Below are 18,321 nucleotides of genomic sequence, written 5' to 3' on the forward strand. Positions count from 1 at the left end.
ACAAAAATTAAGATGGAAACTACTTTTTCCTCAATTTATTAAAAAAGCTGCTCAAACTAATATTTTATAGAATTTAACAATAGCTCTCAAGAACATTCAAACCATTTTAAGTAAAAAAAGTGAATTTTTTTCAATTGTTTAAATGCCTTCTGTTAGATCATTAATGAACCTTATGGCTGATAGTCTACTGACAAACTTAACAGAAGACCTCTTTTAAGAAATAAGTGTTTCTCAATAAGAAAATAAAATTTGTACATTTTTTTCCCTAAGCCTGTTATTGGGAAAATATCTATGAGTCTTTCAGAGAACAGCTCTTGTTCTTTACTGGGTTCTTGCCATAATTAACATCTGCTCAGTCTATAAATTAATTGCTGAAAACATCTTGTGCTTCTAGAAGATCCAGGCAATCATAACTGTTCTGGGTTACTAGAGAACATTACCATTTTTCTCTCACACACAGGCACACATCCCCCCCTTACAGCACACCACATAACAAGAACAATTATTTGGCATTATTCTTAATGTCATAAAATAAACTTTTAGTGCTAATCAACTCATAAAAGTAGCACACTATTAGGTTCCCCAGATGATTTAAGCAGTACTTATGTACTGTGATAGCTTAAGAACACGAAGGATGCCTTACCCAGCTGATGGGAAATGTTCTTTATCTTAAAATCAAGAATCCTTTTATCAGTCCTGGTTTGCCAACAGCAGAGTTTGTCAGGCAGTTGCAATGGGCAAAGAAAAGTCCACTTTAAACAATTCATTGCAAATAACAGTATTTCTCTTTCTCGCAAAGGCCGACCAGCCTCAAATTTCACCTACTTGTTCCATGCCCAAGGTCTCCCATTGTTCTTGGCTGTACTGTGGTTTGTCACCTCAGCTGTAACTCCTCTGCTCTTGGAACTCTCAGCTCACCAATCAGAAATTGTGCCATTTTAATACTATTTTTAACCTCTGCAGAGGCAACTCACTTTCCCCAACAACACTTAACATAAATGTCCTTTACTTCCTTTCAGTTATCTTTCAGACCAGTTCCTGATCTCACTGACCATCCAGGGTTCTGGTGAATGACAAGGATCCAAGCTATCACCAAGACCTTCCAGAAATAACAGTATCTACATTTAACAACCAAACTAGAAGGTTATTATTGACTTAGTTTGGAAAGAGAAGAAAGGGTGTTGTCCCACCCAAATAACAGATTTCTAGATGTCACCAGAAGAGATAAATAGATACCAGTCCATAATAATTTTGGGTCACATGACCCAGCTGGCATCTCTTGAGTTGTCATCTGTCTTCATTAAAGATTTTGCAAGAAGGTGGGGGTGGTGCATGCTACACCTTTCCACATGGGACAGGACTGCAATAATACAAACACTATGGCTTTCTTAGTGCCAAAAAAAAAAAAGCAACATTTGAATTCTTCTGAAGAATTTTCAGGTCTGTTTCATTAACAACTTGAGGAAGAAAAGACATACACACATCAAGCCTCTTCCTTGCCTAGGATATAAGTGTTCTCATATACCTTTGAATTTAGAAGTGTATCTGAAGCGAATAGCTGCAAACACATTGTTTCTGGTGACACAAACAAATGGGCATGCCTGGTTACACCACATTCCACCCAAGAGCACAGACTTACACCACAGACATGTTTTCCCCACACAGAAGGTATCTTTAGTCCCACTCCCCTCTCCCACACTCCAGAAGACACCTGTGCGCTCCTTCCAATTTTACTTCCCTGCCCCATTCCCACCTCTGCTCCTCAACCGCTCCATTCACGATTTTTTACCTAGCAAGCACAGGAAGAGTTTGGTGAGTAATTAGCTCTCTAAACTTGAAATTCCAAGTAAGCAACAGAAGTGTCAAGATACTGAAGAGCAGCAGATTGTCACACCACAAGTCATGTGGTTGCTGCACTGCATCTCCACAAAAATTATCTACATTACTCACACTCATGAGGGGGTTGACTTGTCGTGATCTGTCATCTGAGATGCAAATATTTATTGATGGCACAGAAGTATTCCAACTTCTGCTTTTATTACTCATTCTTTTAACACTGTTAATAGGCTTTGGAATGCCAAATTCACTGAGTTTATTCTGCAGTAGGACCAAAAGAACTTACATTTTATCATTATTTTGTTTATACCATAAATAATCCAGGTGCGGAATCAAAATCTAAACCTAGAACTATAAACTGAGAGCTGAAGCACACTCCACTAGTGTGCTATTGTCATAAATAAAGCCTACAAGTAAAAAGTTCTTCATTAAAATTACAACCATTACAAAAGAATAACTTTGCAAGTAATTTTTGTTTTGCGTCTTAGATACCATTCAAGTGTCCAAAAGCATTATTAAAATCCATATTTTTAATGAGCTACAAAATTTATTTCTTTCTATCGAAATAAAGAGGACACATCTCTTTGGTCTAGAGCGCTGCCACACACAGCAGCTCTCCTCGACTCACAGGTCTTCATGCCAAGCACAATCCCATGCTTAATGTAGAACAGCATTTCCTTCTGCTGGTTTTTCACTTTTACACAGCTCTAATAGACACAGGCAGGGATGCAGCCATCATATTATTGTTCAGACCTTTCTCAACTGTTCATATGCATTAAGTTCACTTTATAGACCTGCATCAGAAAACACCCTTTCAAAACAGGCAAATAATTAATGCTACTATTACTATTGTTGCTATCACTATGCTTTCATTACAGTTTCTGAGGTAAGAAATGAGAAAAGAAAATGTGTATGACTTTTCTGGGAACACTGTAAATGGACAGTAAAGCAAGATGATACCATTAAAATTAAGATAGTCTGACAGCTTGCATTTTGCTACTGAGAAGAGTTTATTTTGTTTCTCTGAAGTAATAAACTAGAAAATTTCCAGACAAGACAATATTCAGTAAGGTGTTACGTAAAAAATGTTAAGTCTTCAGTGGCTGTTAGAGCTTAGAGCTGCAAGTACCTTTTTTCAAGATCTGAGTTCTCCAAAACAGATTTCTGGTAAGGATTCCCACAAGCTCTGCATGTTTTGTAGCTAATTTTGTCTTCTTCCATATCTGCCCTTGTCAAACCAGGAATGGGACTGATTAATGGCAGTCCTTTAGAAGAGGATGCTTCATACAGTTGAGGGCCACTGAGACCTGATACGTGTAAGTCTTACTTAAGAGAGGGAGAGAAAATTATCCCACAAAACTGCAGTGTGAAGGTGAAATTTTCCATCTTCCTGCTTCTGCCCTATCCTCACATACCCCAGACACATTCTGAAATTATTCCAGGACAGAAGCAACTGCACCTATAAGACTATAGTAAACTAAGAGCTTAGGAGTTCAGCAGGATGGCTCACTCTGCATTAAGTTCTAAAAACTTCTTGCTATCTGTTATAGCTCTCATATAAAATATGAAAACTTTTTAGTAGCAATAAGCAGTTACTGTAGTTATGCTCATATGATAAAAAACAGGATCCTAAGCCACATAATAGATTACTCAAAATAATCAGCAGACAACACAACACAGAGTTTTAGTCCTCTACTTGATTATAATATTCAAATTTAGACCTCCTGAGGTCAGGGGTCTCACTCTTTCAACAACAGCAAAACCAGATCAGTATACTTTTTATTAGTCTCCCACAGGTCAGAAGAGTGGAGGGCCAGGACCCACTCCTGTGATAAAGTTTTCTGTAGGCAAAGCTGAGAGGGAAGCCTTCAACTGAAGAAAACCCAGTGAATGGAAGCTGGAAGAAAATACAGGGTGGGTCTGATGAATGCACTGTTCATTACGCAAGTGTACTCATTCAGAGGCCTCTTTATGTCATTCAGTGTAAACAAATACCTGCAGCACTACCAGACAAGGCAAAAAAAGCCTTGTTGTGAAGCAGAGTGGCAGACTTGTTGAGACAATCATGGAGGTCATCATTATAACCTATTTTAATATAAACACCCACCCCGTTGTGCTCTCTAAATCACAAAATCATCACATGTGGAACAAACATCATCATAATAAGGATGACACTTTTTCTTTTTCTGTTTGTTTGTCCTCAGAGCTCTTAATAGCTGCTTATATTGTTACTCTGGAAATGACTACAGTTGACATAGAACACATGGACTGACAACAATGCAGTTGCAGCACACTGCCTGCTAGGGCAACACCTGAATACTGCTTCCAGGCCACTCTATACATGTAGACAGGAGCTACAACCACTGCACAGATGTATCAGACCTTCTTCTCCACCATAAAGCACTTTGTGCAAGAGCAGAACTGAGGCAGGACACAGGAAAGCTGTCCACAAGGTGCACACCAGCAGCCTGTCACTGAGCAGCAGGCTCAGTCTTAAGTCACTATTAGAGGTATTCTCCTTAAAGGGACTGAGGGAAGGAGTAGTAAGGCTCACATGTGGTCCCTTTCACCGCTCCATCACCCTGCAGCATGCAAGAGCACTTCTTACTCTGTGAAAAAAGAGCAAGTCATTCCAGTTGACATCAAATGTTAACCAACCTTTTGGGTGAGGATTTTCAGACAAAACTAATACTTTTTGGCTGTACACATACTACTAGTCCTGAAAAATGGAAGAGAGGGGAAAATGTGCCGCTTAATCAAGGAAAGAAAAATGCAGTGCAAAAAAAATTAATTATATATTTATGTATACATGTATATATAGGAAAAGAAATAGAATTGCTTCTGCTTCCTAATTACTAAAACAGTAACCTAATTACTAGGTAAGATTACTAAAACTCCATGGTTACACATGACCATGCATAATGTCATAAAATTTCTGGTCTTTCACAGAAGTTACATGCTGATAAAACACTAGAACTCAGCAGAAGTTGATTTCTAATTTATATTGGCAGATCAGACTCGGGAAATTTGAGTAAATAAATCATATTTAAGTGTAATATAGACCCTCAAATCAGTTCAACCACCCTCAAAGAAACTGTAATTTACACCTCCTGCAGACCTTACTGTACACAAATAACCCTGTAAGACTATGTGACAAAACTCTCTTTATGTATGTAATACAGTTTCACAAAATTAATGCTCTTTTTACATTAAAAATTCATCTAGGAAAACAAATGCTAATGTTGGAAGACCAACAACTAGCCTGATGTATAGATCCAGGATGTTTCACAGGAAACTCCATGAAGTCACTGGGATGGGAGCATGAAAACACCTGACCCTTATTTTTTCATGTATGACTTAGGATTTACCAGTCCATGTGCATCAGGCAGGCCTAAAGCTTTGCAAGAGATTCACAGGAGCCCCAAGTGAAATTAATGTAAGTCTGAAAAAGAACACAAGATGTAAGTGGTAATATCTGGATTCCAAAGACTGCTTTTATACATGAAAATGAACTAATCTCACTTTTTATTTGCAATTTCTGTATGTTATCAAGAAGAGAAAGTAAGATGTTGGATACTACCGCCTTGGCTCTAACAAAAAGGCGAAACAAAATCCATAATAACAGCTTCCTATTGTGGTCAAGGTCTCAAGTCAGCCACGGGTATTCAAGGGAAGCAGAGGTCCTTTGCATATTGTACACAAAACACAGGATATGCAGGACTGAAATCAAAGAATCACTTTATGGAACACATATCTGGCAACATCCTTGCTTTGACAGATACCTCCTCTCTGTACATAGTTTCTCAATATGCTGTGCTCCAGTCTGACAGCTGGAAGAGGATGGCAGATTATTTAGCAGATGTCATTTTCTTAGTCAATGACCTTGGGTTATTTTCAAACCACTGAAAAAAAAAAAAATCCTGGTATAGATACAGGACTTCGCAGAAAGAAAATGTGAAAGGAGTGATGGTTTGCTCCTGATAAACATGTGCAATGTTTTGAGACGAGAATGACCAACATATTGTTTTTCTACCAAACTAAGAAAGAGTCTTGATAAAATTAGGATCAGCTTGAAACCCTTGAGAACCCTTAAAATAAGTGCAAAAGCAGATGTTTCAAGGTAAATTTGAAGTTTTCTTTCCTTTAAAGCTCTAAACCACTCTGGTGTTACACCTGAATTATTCCCTTTGGGAAACAAGGCAAAACAAAAGGAATACTTATGTGATGGATACAAGCAACTGGGTTCTCTTCAAACCTTGGAGTCAGCTCTCGATGGAAGAACAAGCAAGATGAAGTAGTGTTCTATTTCTGCTAGCACACTTTTCGTCTTGGTAACTGAAGGTAAATGTCACGCTAGAGATTCAAACTCTTGCCATGACCCTAACAAGCCATCAGCCTATTTTCAAGAAAATCAACCTGTTAAGAGGTAATTTTTTCCTCCGATAAAACACCAAACAAACAGAAAAACACAATTAAACTTTCTATGTATCATGCATGATACAAACTGTTAAATCTGGGGAAGAATGTGTGATTCTGGAGGCTGGCAATGCTATAGAGATCTCATTTTTATCTCTACATCCTTGTCTTGTAACCAAAGCCATTTATCAGTGTTGGCCGAAAGTCAGGACATCTGTTCCTGATGAAATTTTGACATTTCTAACTTTGCATTTCATTCCAAACTGGAAGAAAACCAAGTATTTTTCATGTTTCCTATAAATGCTCTAGAAAATAACAATTCCAGATTAGCACACATAACAGTACTTCTAATTAGGAGGAAAGATATGTTTCTTGTGTCAAATATCAAACTGTTTCATTATCACCCCAAAAAGTGACATTTTGAAATATCTCATTTTCTAGAGCAGTCAATATTTTACATCCACTCTTTACAACTGTTTTTTGATGTAATGATATTTTTTAAAAAATAGAAAAAAGCACATTGCATCAGACTGATATGATGCCACTGTGGTATATAAATTACTCTCTATCACACATATACACAAACATATTTTCAGCTATGCATTTTATTATCAAAATAAAGAATGTGAAACTACAGACCACCTTCTCTCTTTTTTCCTCCTAAGTCTGATTTACTCTTATTATCCTGAACACAAAGGGAATAAAAGCTTTTCCAGTAAGGCATGTGATTTCTGTTTTCTGTCGTCTAACCGCCTTGTTCCGTGAATTTTTTCCAAATCCAAAATTATCTTAAAGATATCGCAGGGTTGAAAAGAAACAACTTAAATGGAACAAAACTAAAATTATCCTCAAAATGGCCTGCTATAATAAAATCTTATGCTGTAGGAGACTCAAACTATTGATCCTAGAAGGGAATAGAATGTGTTTATTTCAAAGCAACTCAGACTTCATTTTGGGTACCCATAAGGTAATTCCTGTGTTAGGTAGAGGAGGTCCCCATCTATTTCTCCATTTACATCTCATCTGCTCACACACCAGACTACAACAAAACCAAATGATCCATCCTAAAAATTGGAAAATCCATATGTCCATTCAATCAAATGCTATGCGCTCTGCCCTAATTTTCTTCTGTAGGTTTTTTGTGAACTTCAACTTAATCCTCTCCTTTTCAGTTTTCCAACACAGTGTACAAACTTCATCCAGGAGCGCCCTGGAGCCCTGCACTGATGTCATTCAGTAAGGTTTATGATTTCACACAATTGCCAAAGTTGGGAGAGACCTCTGGAGATCACCAAGTCCACTGGATGGTCAATCAGTGCAGGACTATGCCCATGCTTTTCAAGCATGTGCACAATTGGAGACTGCACAGCCTCTCTGGGTAACCTGCCACAGTGTTGCACCATCATCCCAAGAAAAAGTTTGTTTAAACAGAATTTGCTGTATATCAATTTCTTGCTGCCTCTTGTCCTTTCACTGTAAACCACTAAGAATCTCTGCCCCCCAGCACTCCCACGACTCCATCTACAGTTCAATTTGTCATCATCACAACAATGCAATCACTGTTAATTTAGTTCAAGTGTTGTAAGACTGGGAAATGTTTGGCACTGGAATTGCTCACATTTTCAGGCTACTCTCTTATCATATCAGTTCTCACCCTTCTCTCATACTACTGTGTGGGAAAACTTAACAGATAAGAATCAACCACTCAATTATTGCTTCAATATATACACAACACGTTCCTGCTTGTGGTCTAACCACCCGCTTTTCTTTTTCTCAACAATTTCTTTCCAACATGATGTCCGTCCATAACAGGAATGGATTACACCCTGCTGGACCTGATCATCTCATCCAGCAGCATTGAGTATTGAGGCCAGAAGTTTGAGAAAAGCCAGTGGACAAATGCAGAAAAGCTTGTCAACAGGTACATATCCATGACCCACTCATTTCCTAGGACTTTGTTTTCAACAGAAACAACTGGTCTTACCAATTCCAAGTGGGATTCTGATCTTGACAAAGCACTGGTCTCATCTGCTATAGTTGAGCTCAGGAGAGCCTCAACTCTGACAGTCAACTGATGAGAGGCTGGAGCCCTCCAGCTCCCCAGCTGCGCAGGTGTCCTCATGGTTGAGAAGTGCTACCCAAGTTCATTCACCACCCCAAAAACTTCTGAACTCACTTTCATTTCATGTAGATTTAATTTTGTCTACTCTGTCACACTGCAATGCCCCCTGGTTTAGACTAGTACTCCACATTTACACTGCCCACAAACAATGAATGTTTCAGCAGCTGTCATATCAAGGCTAATTTCTGTGCATCTTAAGGAACATAACCCGTGTGAGCAGTCCCCTGAATAAAAGCACACCAAGCAGTCTGTCTCCAGCTATGGAAGTAACTGTGTCTTAGCAGTACATACATCACACAGTCACAACAGACACAAGGAAGAGCAAGCACAAGAGATATTACAACGCACCACTCTGATCTTCCTTTCACATTACTTCTGTGATCAGGAACTGCTTTTGAGTAAGCTCTTTACTTTGAGCTATAGAGCAAAGTCTTACTTCCAAATAAGCAATTCCCTGCCACTGCAGGAAAGCATCTCTCATTAGCCTAGGCAGTTTAGCTCGTTTGTACCATTTCAAGGGTAGACAGTATTGGTACAAAAGCAGTTCTCAGTTTAAAGTTCTGTCAAACACCATATGAAAGTATAAATTAAGACTAGTCTTCACTTCCACTCTCTTAGTGAAAAGATAGGAGTCCCATGGACATAGTAATTATCAATTATCTGAACTTTCTCAATGTCATATAGAACTGAATTTAGTCAGGAAGAAGCAGTGAAAACGGAGTGAAGAGATCCCAATGATGAAGTGAGGATTTCAGCATCCTTTCTATTAAGCCTTTTTCTCTTTCTGCTTGCAGAACTAAAAAATACTAAGTTTATCTCAGAGGATGGCAAATGGGCAGTGAATAGATGTGATGACACCACGTTCTGTTATTTCACTACTGATAAAAACAGAGCTCCTAGTTTTGCAAATGACAGATAAACACTACTGCAAGCACAAATACTCAAATAGCCTCAAGAATGCAAGATTTTATGCCAATGAACACATTCCAAGCTCTAACCTTTGTTTGTGCAACAGTGTTCACTATGTCAGGTAGATTTATTTTTTTTAATATAGTACTATAGGTTATTGCCCTCATCCATACAGGAGAAACCAATACAGCAAAGGTATTATTTGCACTGAGAAAAAGTGCAAGTGGTTTAGGGATTTTGCTTTAACTATCCTAGTGTGACCTGTGAGCACAAAGAAGGCTTTTCATCACTTCACACCAAACTTTATTGTGCATCATTTATAATATTAAAATGAATTTTAGGTTAATGAACATGAAAGATATTTCATTAATACAAGGTAGTCTGGAGACCCTTAGCATTTCATTCCTCCCTGTGCAAAACATAACTTGGACTAATGGCCAATATACATAACATGGTTAACTCAATGTTACACTCCTTCGCAATTCTTGAATTTTCTTAGCAATTGCACAATTACCTTGAGAGTTAAAATTTGATTGTGCTACGCCAGTAATAGTTACATGAGGCTTTACAATTGCTTAGAAATTTTAAAGCTTAATAACAGCAGAATTTGCTATTAAGAGAGGTATTAACGATGTAGGGGAAAAAATACAGTTTACAGTAATTTCACGATTATAAGCCACATCATTTTGACTAAAATTTTGGTCCGAACCCAAAGTGCGGCTTATAATCAGGTGCGGCTTATATATGGACAAAGAACGAAAAGTTGCTGTTTTAGTTTGGAGAACAGGTGTCTGCTGAGAAAGGCAGGAACTTCTCGTTGAAATGGAGAATGTAAAACCCCTCCCTTTCAGGAGGGCTTTCAGGCAAAAATATGGGAATCAGGAATAACAGCTCTTTTCTAGGGAAATTAAAGTAGAAATACAGTACTACAAAGAAACAAACTCCAAACCCTGACAAAGTCAGAGTACAACCTGACACCCCGTCAGGAAGAGTGTTGGTAGCAGTCCCATTAAATGGTGGTTGCACTCCCCTTGCAGGGACAGACGTGATTCAGTTGGAGCAGTGCTCCTGCAGAAGGTGCAGTTTCCCTCCGGAGGTCCAGTAGTGATGTGGAGAAATCCAGTTTTCCTCTGGAGTCCAGCAGAGAAAGGGGCTCCCTTAGTGTCCCAAAACTTCTGTTTTTATCTTGGTAAGAAATGTTGGGCTCTTCCTCTTGGCTGGAGCAACTTCCAATGGGATGCAGTAATTTTATCAGTCACACAGTGGGACTCAATGGGCCATTAGCAGAAAATGACTGGCTGGAGGAAGGATGGGTTGTGAAAAGATAAAGAACAATGCCCTGCCTGGTTTCAATGGATAGCCCATTAGCAGAACATCTCCCACAGAGATAAGGATCACTGCCCCCGCCCTCAACAGATGGTGATAGAATAGATACCTTTTATCACACTCTGTATTGTAATGTGCGGCTTATAATCAGGTGCGGCTTATGTATGGACAAAGAATGAAAAGCTGCTGGCACTCGGAAGTGCGGCTTATACTCAGTGCGGCTTATAATCGTAAAATTACTCTACTCTCTGTTTTTTGTGCAGAAGTCACAACTTTGTGTTACAGGTCTACCTAAAAAACATCTCTAAGATTACAATTGACTGTGCTAAATAGTCCAGTTCTCTCACCCTGGCTGCAATTTGACTACTTCAGAATAACCAGAAAACATCGCCAGAAACTGATGGACGCCATAGGGTGTAGAGTTAGTCTTCTTAAGGACTATGTGCTAAAAACACTTCCTCCCAGAGGACAGAAGTTCTCAGCCCATCTGATTGTCAGAAGCTTTGCTCACCTTAAAGCACGACATTTGTAATTCCTCCTGTTTCAAATTATCAGAGACCCTTCCTTTCCCTTGACCTGGGTGTCCCCCAAAATCTGTAAGCACCCAGTGAGTGAGGGAAGCCACTCTAGTGGGAGACATCAAGCAATCCAGGTGTTAGATCAACAATTCCAAGGAATGGTTGATACACATTATATGCATCTATTGTCCATAAGCTGTCAACTACAGTCTTAAGCATACTACTGGATAATACATAGGGTTACATCACTTTAAAAAGATATATACTTTTATGCTGTAATTTTAATTTTCTTTTCAAAACTCCAAGACCATCTCAAGACAGACACAGAAACACAAACACTAATAAATTGTAAACCTACTGCAGCCATAGGATATTTAACAACTTGAGAAAAAAAGAACAAACCTCCCCCCCAAAATATGGTCAAATAAACATTGCTCAGCTCAGGGATCAACCCTGTTGACAGGAACAGATATAGATTTAAGGAAACAAATGTTAATTTACTAAATTTTTTGTATAGACTAATAAGACAGTGGTCTGCAGATGTGTAGAAAGGGGCAGCATACCAGAAACTCTTTTTTTTCCAAGAATGAATCCTTGGCAAATGCCTGTTAATCAGCGACAGAGGCAGAAGTAGGAGCAACAGAAACAGACACAGGTAATTTGAATCCAATTGTATGGTTACAGGACTCAAGACAGGAACCAAATTGGAGTTGCTACCAGTAACTGGAACCTGCACTCAGACAAAACCCAATAACAGTGGCTCTGCCTCAGTAATAGGGCCCTAGCACCCACTAGGGACCTGTCACTGAAACCTTTCCATTGGCAGAGCCGTGGTTTAGATGTCATACTTCTCTCACATGGAATCACTTTTAATGGCATTCTCTTCTGGAGCTCAGCACACATTTCCCATTTAACTCCTAATTTTAAAATCTACACTAATGCACATCTGTACATGGAGGACATTCAAATAATGTGCATTTTATCCACTCCACCTTCTTTTAAAGGAACACTCTAAGCCTATGTGTGAGCACACAACTACATTACACACCAGCTAGAACTGGCAGGACCAATGTGCGGAGCATGCACTGCACTGGTCTGATCTGGTGAGACAGACAGGTAGACAAGATAGACAACAGTTCTCCAGGTAAAACAATCATTTTGTTGGGGAGTGTTAGTCTGCAAGTGTTAGTGGCTGAAGCTCAACCCTGCAACCCTAGGAAACAAAACTATATAAAGAAAAAAATAAATGACAGAAAATTAGTAACTTAAACACAGAGAAACTGATATTATGATCAGCAAGTTATAAATGCATTTTAAACTATTTACTGCTAAGACACTTTTTACTTTTACTTTTTAAAATCAAATTGGTTTAAAGTTGAAAATAAATAGTTTTTTTAGGTATTTTCTTTCCAGAGTCTGTCTTTTCATACAAGTTAGCAATTTCAACATCCTATTCAATTTCAACAGAATTAAGCATTTAGTAAATAGCAATCAAGCAAAAAGAAAAAGCCCTACATGTCATCTTATGAAAAAAATTATTAAAAAAAGTAAATTAAGAACTGAGAATGTTATTGCCAGAATACATGCATCCACTTACGTACAAATGAATTACACCTAAATGATCGGATTTTGCCTAACACACAGGGAAATAAACAAAAAATCTATAAATATTACAGCCTAGGAAAAGGTTTTGACAGAAATAACCACCAATGCCCCACCCAACCTCTCCAGATGAGGTTTTGGGCTTCTGGAAGTATAGCAAGTTTGTACATTCTCTTCCAAAATTTGTATCCTGTCTAGTCTCTTTTTTGTTGTAAAAAAACCCACTGATACTTGATGTCCAGAAATCAAATTTGCATATATATACACTACACACCAGAAACACTTGTAAGACTTTATGTATTGTCATCTGAACAAATTTTTATAGTTAGAAAAATATATATATATAAATGCCCATACAGTAATTGTATCATGTCACCCAGATCCACTAGGAATTCTACTGTCATATCAAATGAAAATCAGCTGAGGTTATCTTTGAGACTGAATTATCATTACAAAAATAAATTTTCATATAAAAGCCATGAATTTCCATATGCTCAATGTCTACAGTATCTCGATCAGAGTAATAGTAAATGATGTGGCTGGCTCAGTTCAAGTCAGTGCAGCTGGAGGGCTGTTGCTATATATAATCAAGCTATCTCTGACCTTATGAGCCATTCCATCAACTGCAGAATATCAGCATCACCTTTGAGAACTGCTCCCCATCAAGGCCAGATTACAATAAAAGCAGTATAAGCTAGTTTGCTGATTCATAGCATGATTTCATTAGATCTGAGCCCAAACTGCTGCTTACAAGATGAGGGAAATAAAATATAGTGCAACTACAGTGCAAAGTTGAAATATTAGTAACTTCAATAGATGAGCCAAGTGTAAAGAAAGCAGTAATATCAGACTACTTGAATCAGAAGACTGTTGGACCATATCAGAAATCTGTTTAGTCAGGAATCCTTTTGGTACATTCAGTCAACTTCTGCCTTGAGAGAAGTCCCTAAAACAGAAGTGTTATCCTCTTGCTTTGTGCCCAACAAGCACACTGACTGCTGAGTGAATAGTTTTTGTATAAGCAGACACTCCTCACAGAGGGCATGCTTAGGAGTTTAGGAAAGGATGCTGCTTCTGAGCATGAACAAAAGCAGAAAAATTGTATTTGCCCAGAATAACAGGTGCTTCTTTAATTTTTTTAAGGCAAATCAAAACTACAGCACTATTAGTAAGACCAGTTTCAATTCAGCTTTAACCTGTCTTTCTCACACTAGAACTGGAAAGGATCCAGGAAGACAGAGACTTATTATTGAGCACTTACATGACCTGAAGGCATTGTATAGAACAGAGGGTGTCCTTAATCACTTACATGCCTTTAAAAAAAGTAGTAAGACACACAAAATGAATACATACTACAGGGAAATATGTTCCTGCATTACCCACTGCACTGCTAAACTTCCACCATCTTCCAAATTACTAGGTAACACTATCTTTGTGCTTAGTTATTATTATAATTTTTCTAAAATGCACTTGGTGTTTAGAGAAAGAGATGAATGAGAAGGAAGGTAAAAGAGAAAAGGCTGTTGAAGTATTTTAACACCTTTTTACATCCGTAACTATGATAATCTCAGCAGACACATCCACTAAATCTCATGGCTATGAGATTATACCTCAGACCAAACCTTATTTCAGGAGCACTCATCATCATCAGATTCATTTGCTGAGGCAGCTTATCATACAAATAATGTTCTAATCTCCCTTCTCCTTTCATTCAATAGGGCTGGTCAGGGATAGCAGAACAAGGAAATCAATATAAAATAACTCATGTAAAAAGAGAAAAAAAAATTAAGAACTGTCTAGATTATTTTCTTGGCTTGGTTAGTTGATTCTCCAAACAAGTAACTAACAAACAACAACAACAAAAATATCCCTATAGGGTTAACTCTGTAAATAATATGTGTATACATAAAGAACAAAATTTCCAAGTTCTATCATTTCAATTCCACCTGTAAATACATATGTATATAGAATATAAACATATATATCAACTTGCAGCATTGCAAGTTGTATCCCCCAAACACATCAAGAACTTTCTAAGCAAAGACATGTGAAGTCCAACTCCCCAAACTGTATCTCTTACTATTGTGAGGATTTGTGAAGTTAGTAAACCTTCCTGTGAAGCAGAGGAATTAACTCCAGCAGCCTAGAAGTCAGCTGCTATGAAGCAGTCTGAAAACAATGGATACAAAACACATAATATCAAGATTCTTAACACTGTGTGTCTGCTTACCTACCAGAATACAGAATTACAAGAGCACCCCTATTAGAGTTAAGGTATCTTACAAAAAAAAATACAGAATACATTGATGTTACAATACTACAGTAGAGTCATAGATCTAAAATAAACCTGCAACTTTTTGAAATGGGTTACAGAACCTATATTTATTTTTTCTGTAGCTGCTACCATTGAAACTGCAAAACATCTGCAAGAGCATGTTGCAGGATGCAGCACATTCATCAGGCATCCACAACTTGAGTTTAAAAAAACCCACATTTTAATACAGAGAAGGAAAAAAAATCAATTTTAAAGATCTTCCTCTCTTCCCCCTTAGTGTATAATTGGAGACTTTTAATTGATGATGTGCATGAAGGATTTCTGTAGCTCCCAACAACCAAAGTACAGAAATCTAAAAAAAACAATTAATAATAAGCAATAATAAAGCTTGATCATTCCCCCATTCAAAGTCATACACAATCCCCCTGCTTTCATCAGTGGAAACAGGTCCAGTTGCTTTCACCTGGCCCGCTTTAATAAAATGCACTACATGAGAAATCAGTTTTGCACCATGCTGTGTGAACTAACCCCACATAAAACAGCCTGATCCTAGTCTCACAGCACAGTTTTGAAATTGATTTTAATTTTAAAAGGAAAAAACACATGCCTAAGTAATTGTTAATAAAACATCTTTGGAGGTCTCTCACCTACAATCAGGTTAGCAGAACACATTTCTAGATATAGGTATTTCAAAATCAGTCTAATGAATATAACAGAATTTTAAAAATACTGGTTTTCCCATCTGTATGCATACCTAACACTTAAAAATATAACATATTGCAAAATTAAACATTATTTTAAATTAATGAAGAAAAATAACCCAAGTGGATACAAACTACTACATAATCAGAGTAGCTTCTACAATGCTAACAACAGTCACGGCAGGATTAGCAGAAATGTGAGTTAAACTTGAGGCTGGAAGTGTCTCTCTGACTAACTGTTCCTCCATCAAAACACAGTCCTGCTGTGATGCATACTGAGGTTCAGATGACAAGAGATGCAACACCACACACCCACTTTCAACACTCAAAAGTACACATCATACAGATTGCAAAAAAATTTTTAATTATTTGACATAATCTAAATACTTGTACTCATTACTCCAGTTGTAATTATGTTGCAGTATGTAACTCAATTGTTTGTAACTCAATCAACTTTTCACAACCTCAGATTTTCAGGCAGATGACAACTTTTTTGCTGTCTTGTTCAGTAAATCTGTAGAGCAACACAGGAGATAACAATAGCCCATGACACCTTATTTTCCAAAACAAATATAGTCCTCTCAACCAAGCTAGGAATACAGGCAAGTTCTAACCAGGAAGAGGGAATACTTAGGAAATTTGAAGTGTTACCTGGCAGATCAGCTGTTTTATAATTTTTGAAGTATCATTACAGCCCTTCTCTGGCATGTATTAACTACCGGTCCTCCGTAGCTCCCTTGACTACCCTAATAGCATGCCTAAGAAGACAACGCTGAAAACACGTAGGTGTTGGCATAAGGAATCGTTCTTTTGTTCTCTGCTGTTGAGGGAGCAGCACCTTTGTCATGCGGCGCAGCAGCGTGCTCCAGTGAGCACCCACTTGGCTTCAGCTGCCTCCCCGCGACAGGCGGCCCCTGCTCAGCACCCGCACGAAACACTCACAGAAAACACAGACACTGCTCACCCGTGGCTAGGCTGACGCCTTGGGATTAAGTATACATATATACGTATTTATGTATTTGTGAAACGTGGTTTGTGAGTTCAGTAGCGTCGAAGAACGGTGAGTTTGGTTCAGGGATGAGCAGCGTCTGGCGCGTTTCATCACTGAGCTTCCACATCCTGGCAGCCCCGATAGTCGGCACGGAGCGCTCACCGATACCATCTGCACTGACCACGCAGAGCTCAGCTCAGCCCCGCTGCCCCGGGCTGCCCTCACCAAGAACTGCCCCTTGCCACCTGAGGCCCCATGCTGAACCCGCCGCCGCTCCCGGCCATGCAGGGCACCCACCCAGCTCGGGCTTCGCTGTGGAGAGCGGCCCTGAGGCGGGGGCACGGCAAACTCTCCTGCCGGGACCACTTCCCGCCCCGGCCCGTCGGCACCGCTCTTCTCGCCGGGCTCCCGTGAGGGGGGCGGACAGGACCCCGGCGCAGCCCGTGGGTGGCGGGCAGGCGCCCCGATCCGTACAGGTGCCGGAGGGCCCATCTCCCCCGCCCGCCGCGGCCAGCTCAGGTGGCGGGAGGGCTGTGCCCATTCCCGGGCAGACCTCGCCTCCTAGTGCCCGCGCCGGGCCGCGCTGCAGGCAGCGGGAACGGCGCGTCGGCTGCCTCTCGAACCCCTCCACCTTCCTGCATCGGGCCCGCTACGTGACCGACCGAGGGGCAGGGATAACGCAAGGGCCCGGTGAGGCCGGCAGAAGCAGCGGCGGGGAAGATGCTGGACTGACAAGGCTCCTCGGCTGCCCTCGGGCCCGCCCAGCCCAGCCAAACCCGGGGCGGCGCGAAGGGCTCGGCGTTACCTTTCGAAGAGCAGCCGGATCATGAAGATGCAGAAGGCCAGGGGGAAGGCGAGGTAGAGGTCCTCCGCCTGTGGGAAGGCGGCTTCCTCCGTGCTCTGCAGGTCCGCCCAGGTGACGTTGTGCGGCAGCCAGAACCGCTCGTTCCAGAACCAGGCGAGGATCCCTGCCATCTTTGCTTTGTCTGCCGCGGCGCCCCTCGCTCCGCTCCGCCCGCGGCGAGGCGCGTGTGAGCGGCTGCCGGGAGAGAGGAGGATGGAGGCGTGTGTCAGCCCCGCAGCCGCGGATGATGCTGCCAAGCGCCGCCGTGCAGGTTCCCCGCCCGGCGGGGGCAGCGGCCGCCCCGCCTGTCACACGGCCGCGCCGGCACCCATTGGCTCCCGCCCGCGCCCGCCGCCGCTCGGTGCCCCGCCGGGCGGTCCGGAGCCGCCTTCCCCCGCCCCTTTCCCCTGCCGAAAGACAGCGCAGAAGGCTAAAACCGAAGTGACGCGACCCGAGCGAGAGGGACCCCGTCCCAGGGGCGGTCACCGCGGCCGAGGCTGCCGGCAGCAGCGCAGCACCCACCGGGCACAGGCTCCGCCTCAGCACCGGCCCGGGGCCCCGCCGCCCTGGCGGCTCCGCTCCGTGTCACCCCCCGACCCTTTCGCCTCCCCGCCGGGGTCCCGGCCAGCCTGGAGTAGGCAGGTGGGAGCAGTGAAAAGCCCTCTATGAATTTTGCGCAGCCACGCAGGCCGGGGTCGGCTTCCACAGCCCGCTCCCCTAAGTGACCCTGCCCGGAGCGCTGCTCCCGGCCCGCTTCGGCTGAGGTGTTTAACCGCGAGCG

The 18,321-nt window shown here is 41.0% G+C and overlaps 1 protein-coding gene across 1 annotated transcript in view; it reads right to left on the reverse strand.

Annotated features, from left to right (window-relative positions):
* Window positions 1-17,830, reverse strand: part of CERS6 (ceramide synthase 6) — a 97,375-nt gene extending 79,545 nt beyond the window's left edge. The window contains exon 1 of the mRNA XM_033065038.2: window positions 17,502-17,830. Coding sequence (XP_032920929.1) covers window positions 17,502-17,671 — 170 coding nt within the window. The 5' untranslated portion in view covers window positions 17,672-17,830. The remainder of the gene's footprint in view (window positions 1-17,501) is intronic.
* Window positions 17,831-18,321: the final 491 nt, after the last annotated feature.

Source organism: Catharus ustulatus, chromosome 7 (assembly GCF_009819885.2).
Source record: "Catharus ustulatus isolate bCatUst1 chromosome 7, bCatUst1.pri.v2, whole genome shotgun sequence".
Classification (NCBI taxonomy): domain Eukaryota; kingdom Metazoa; phylum Chordata; class Aves; order Passeriformes; family Turdidae; genus Catharus; species Catharus ustulatus.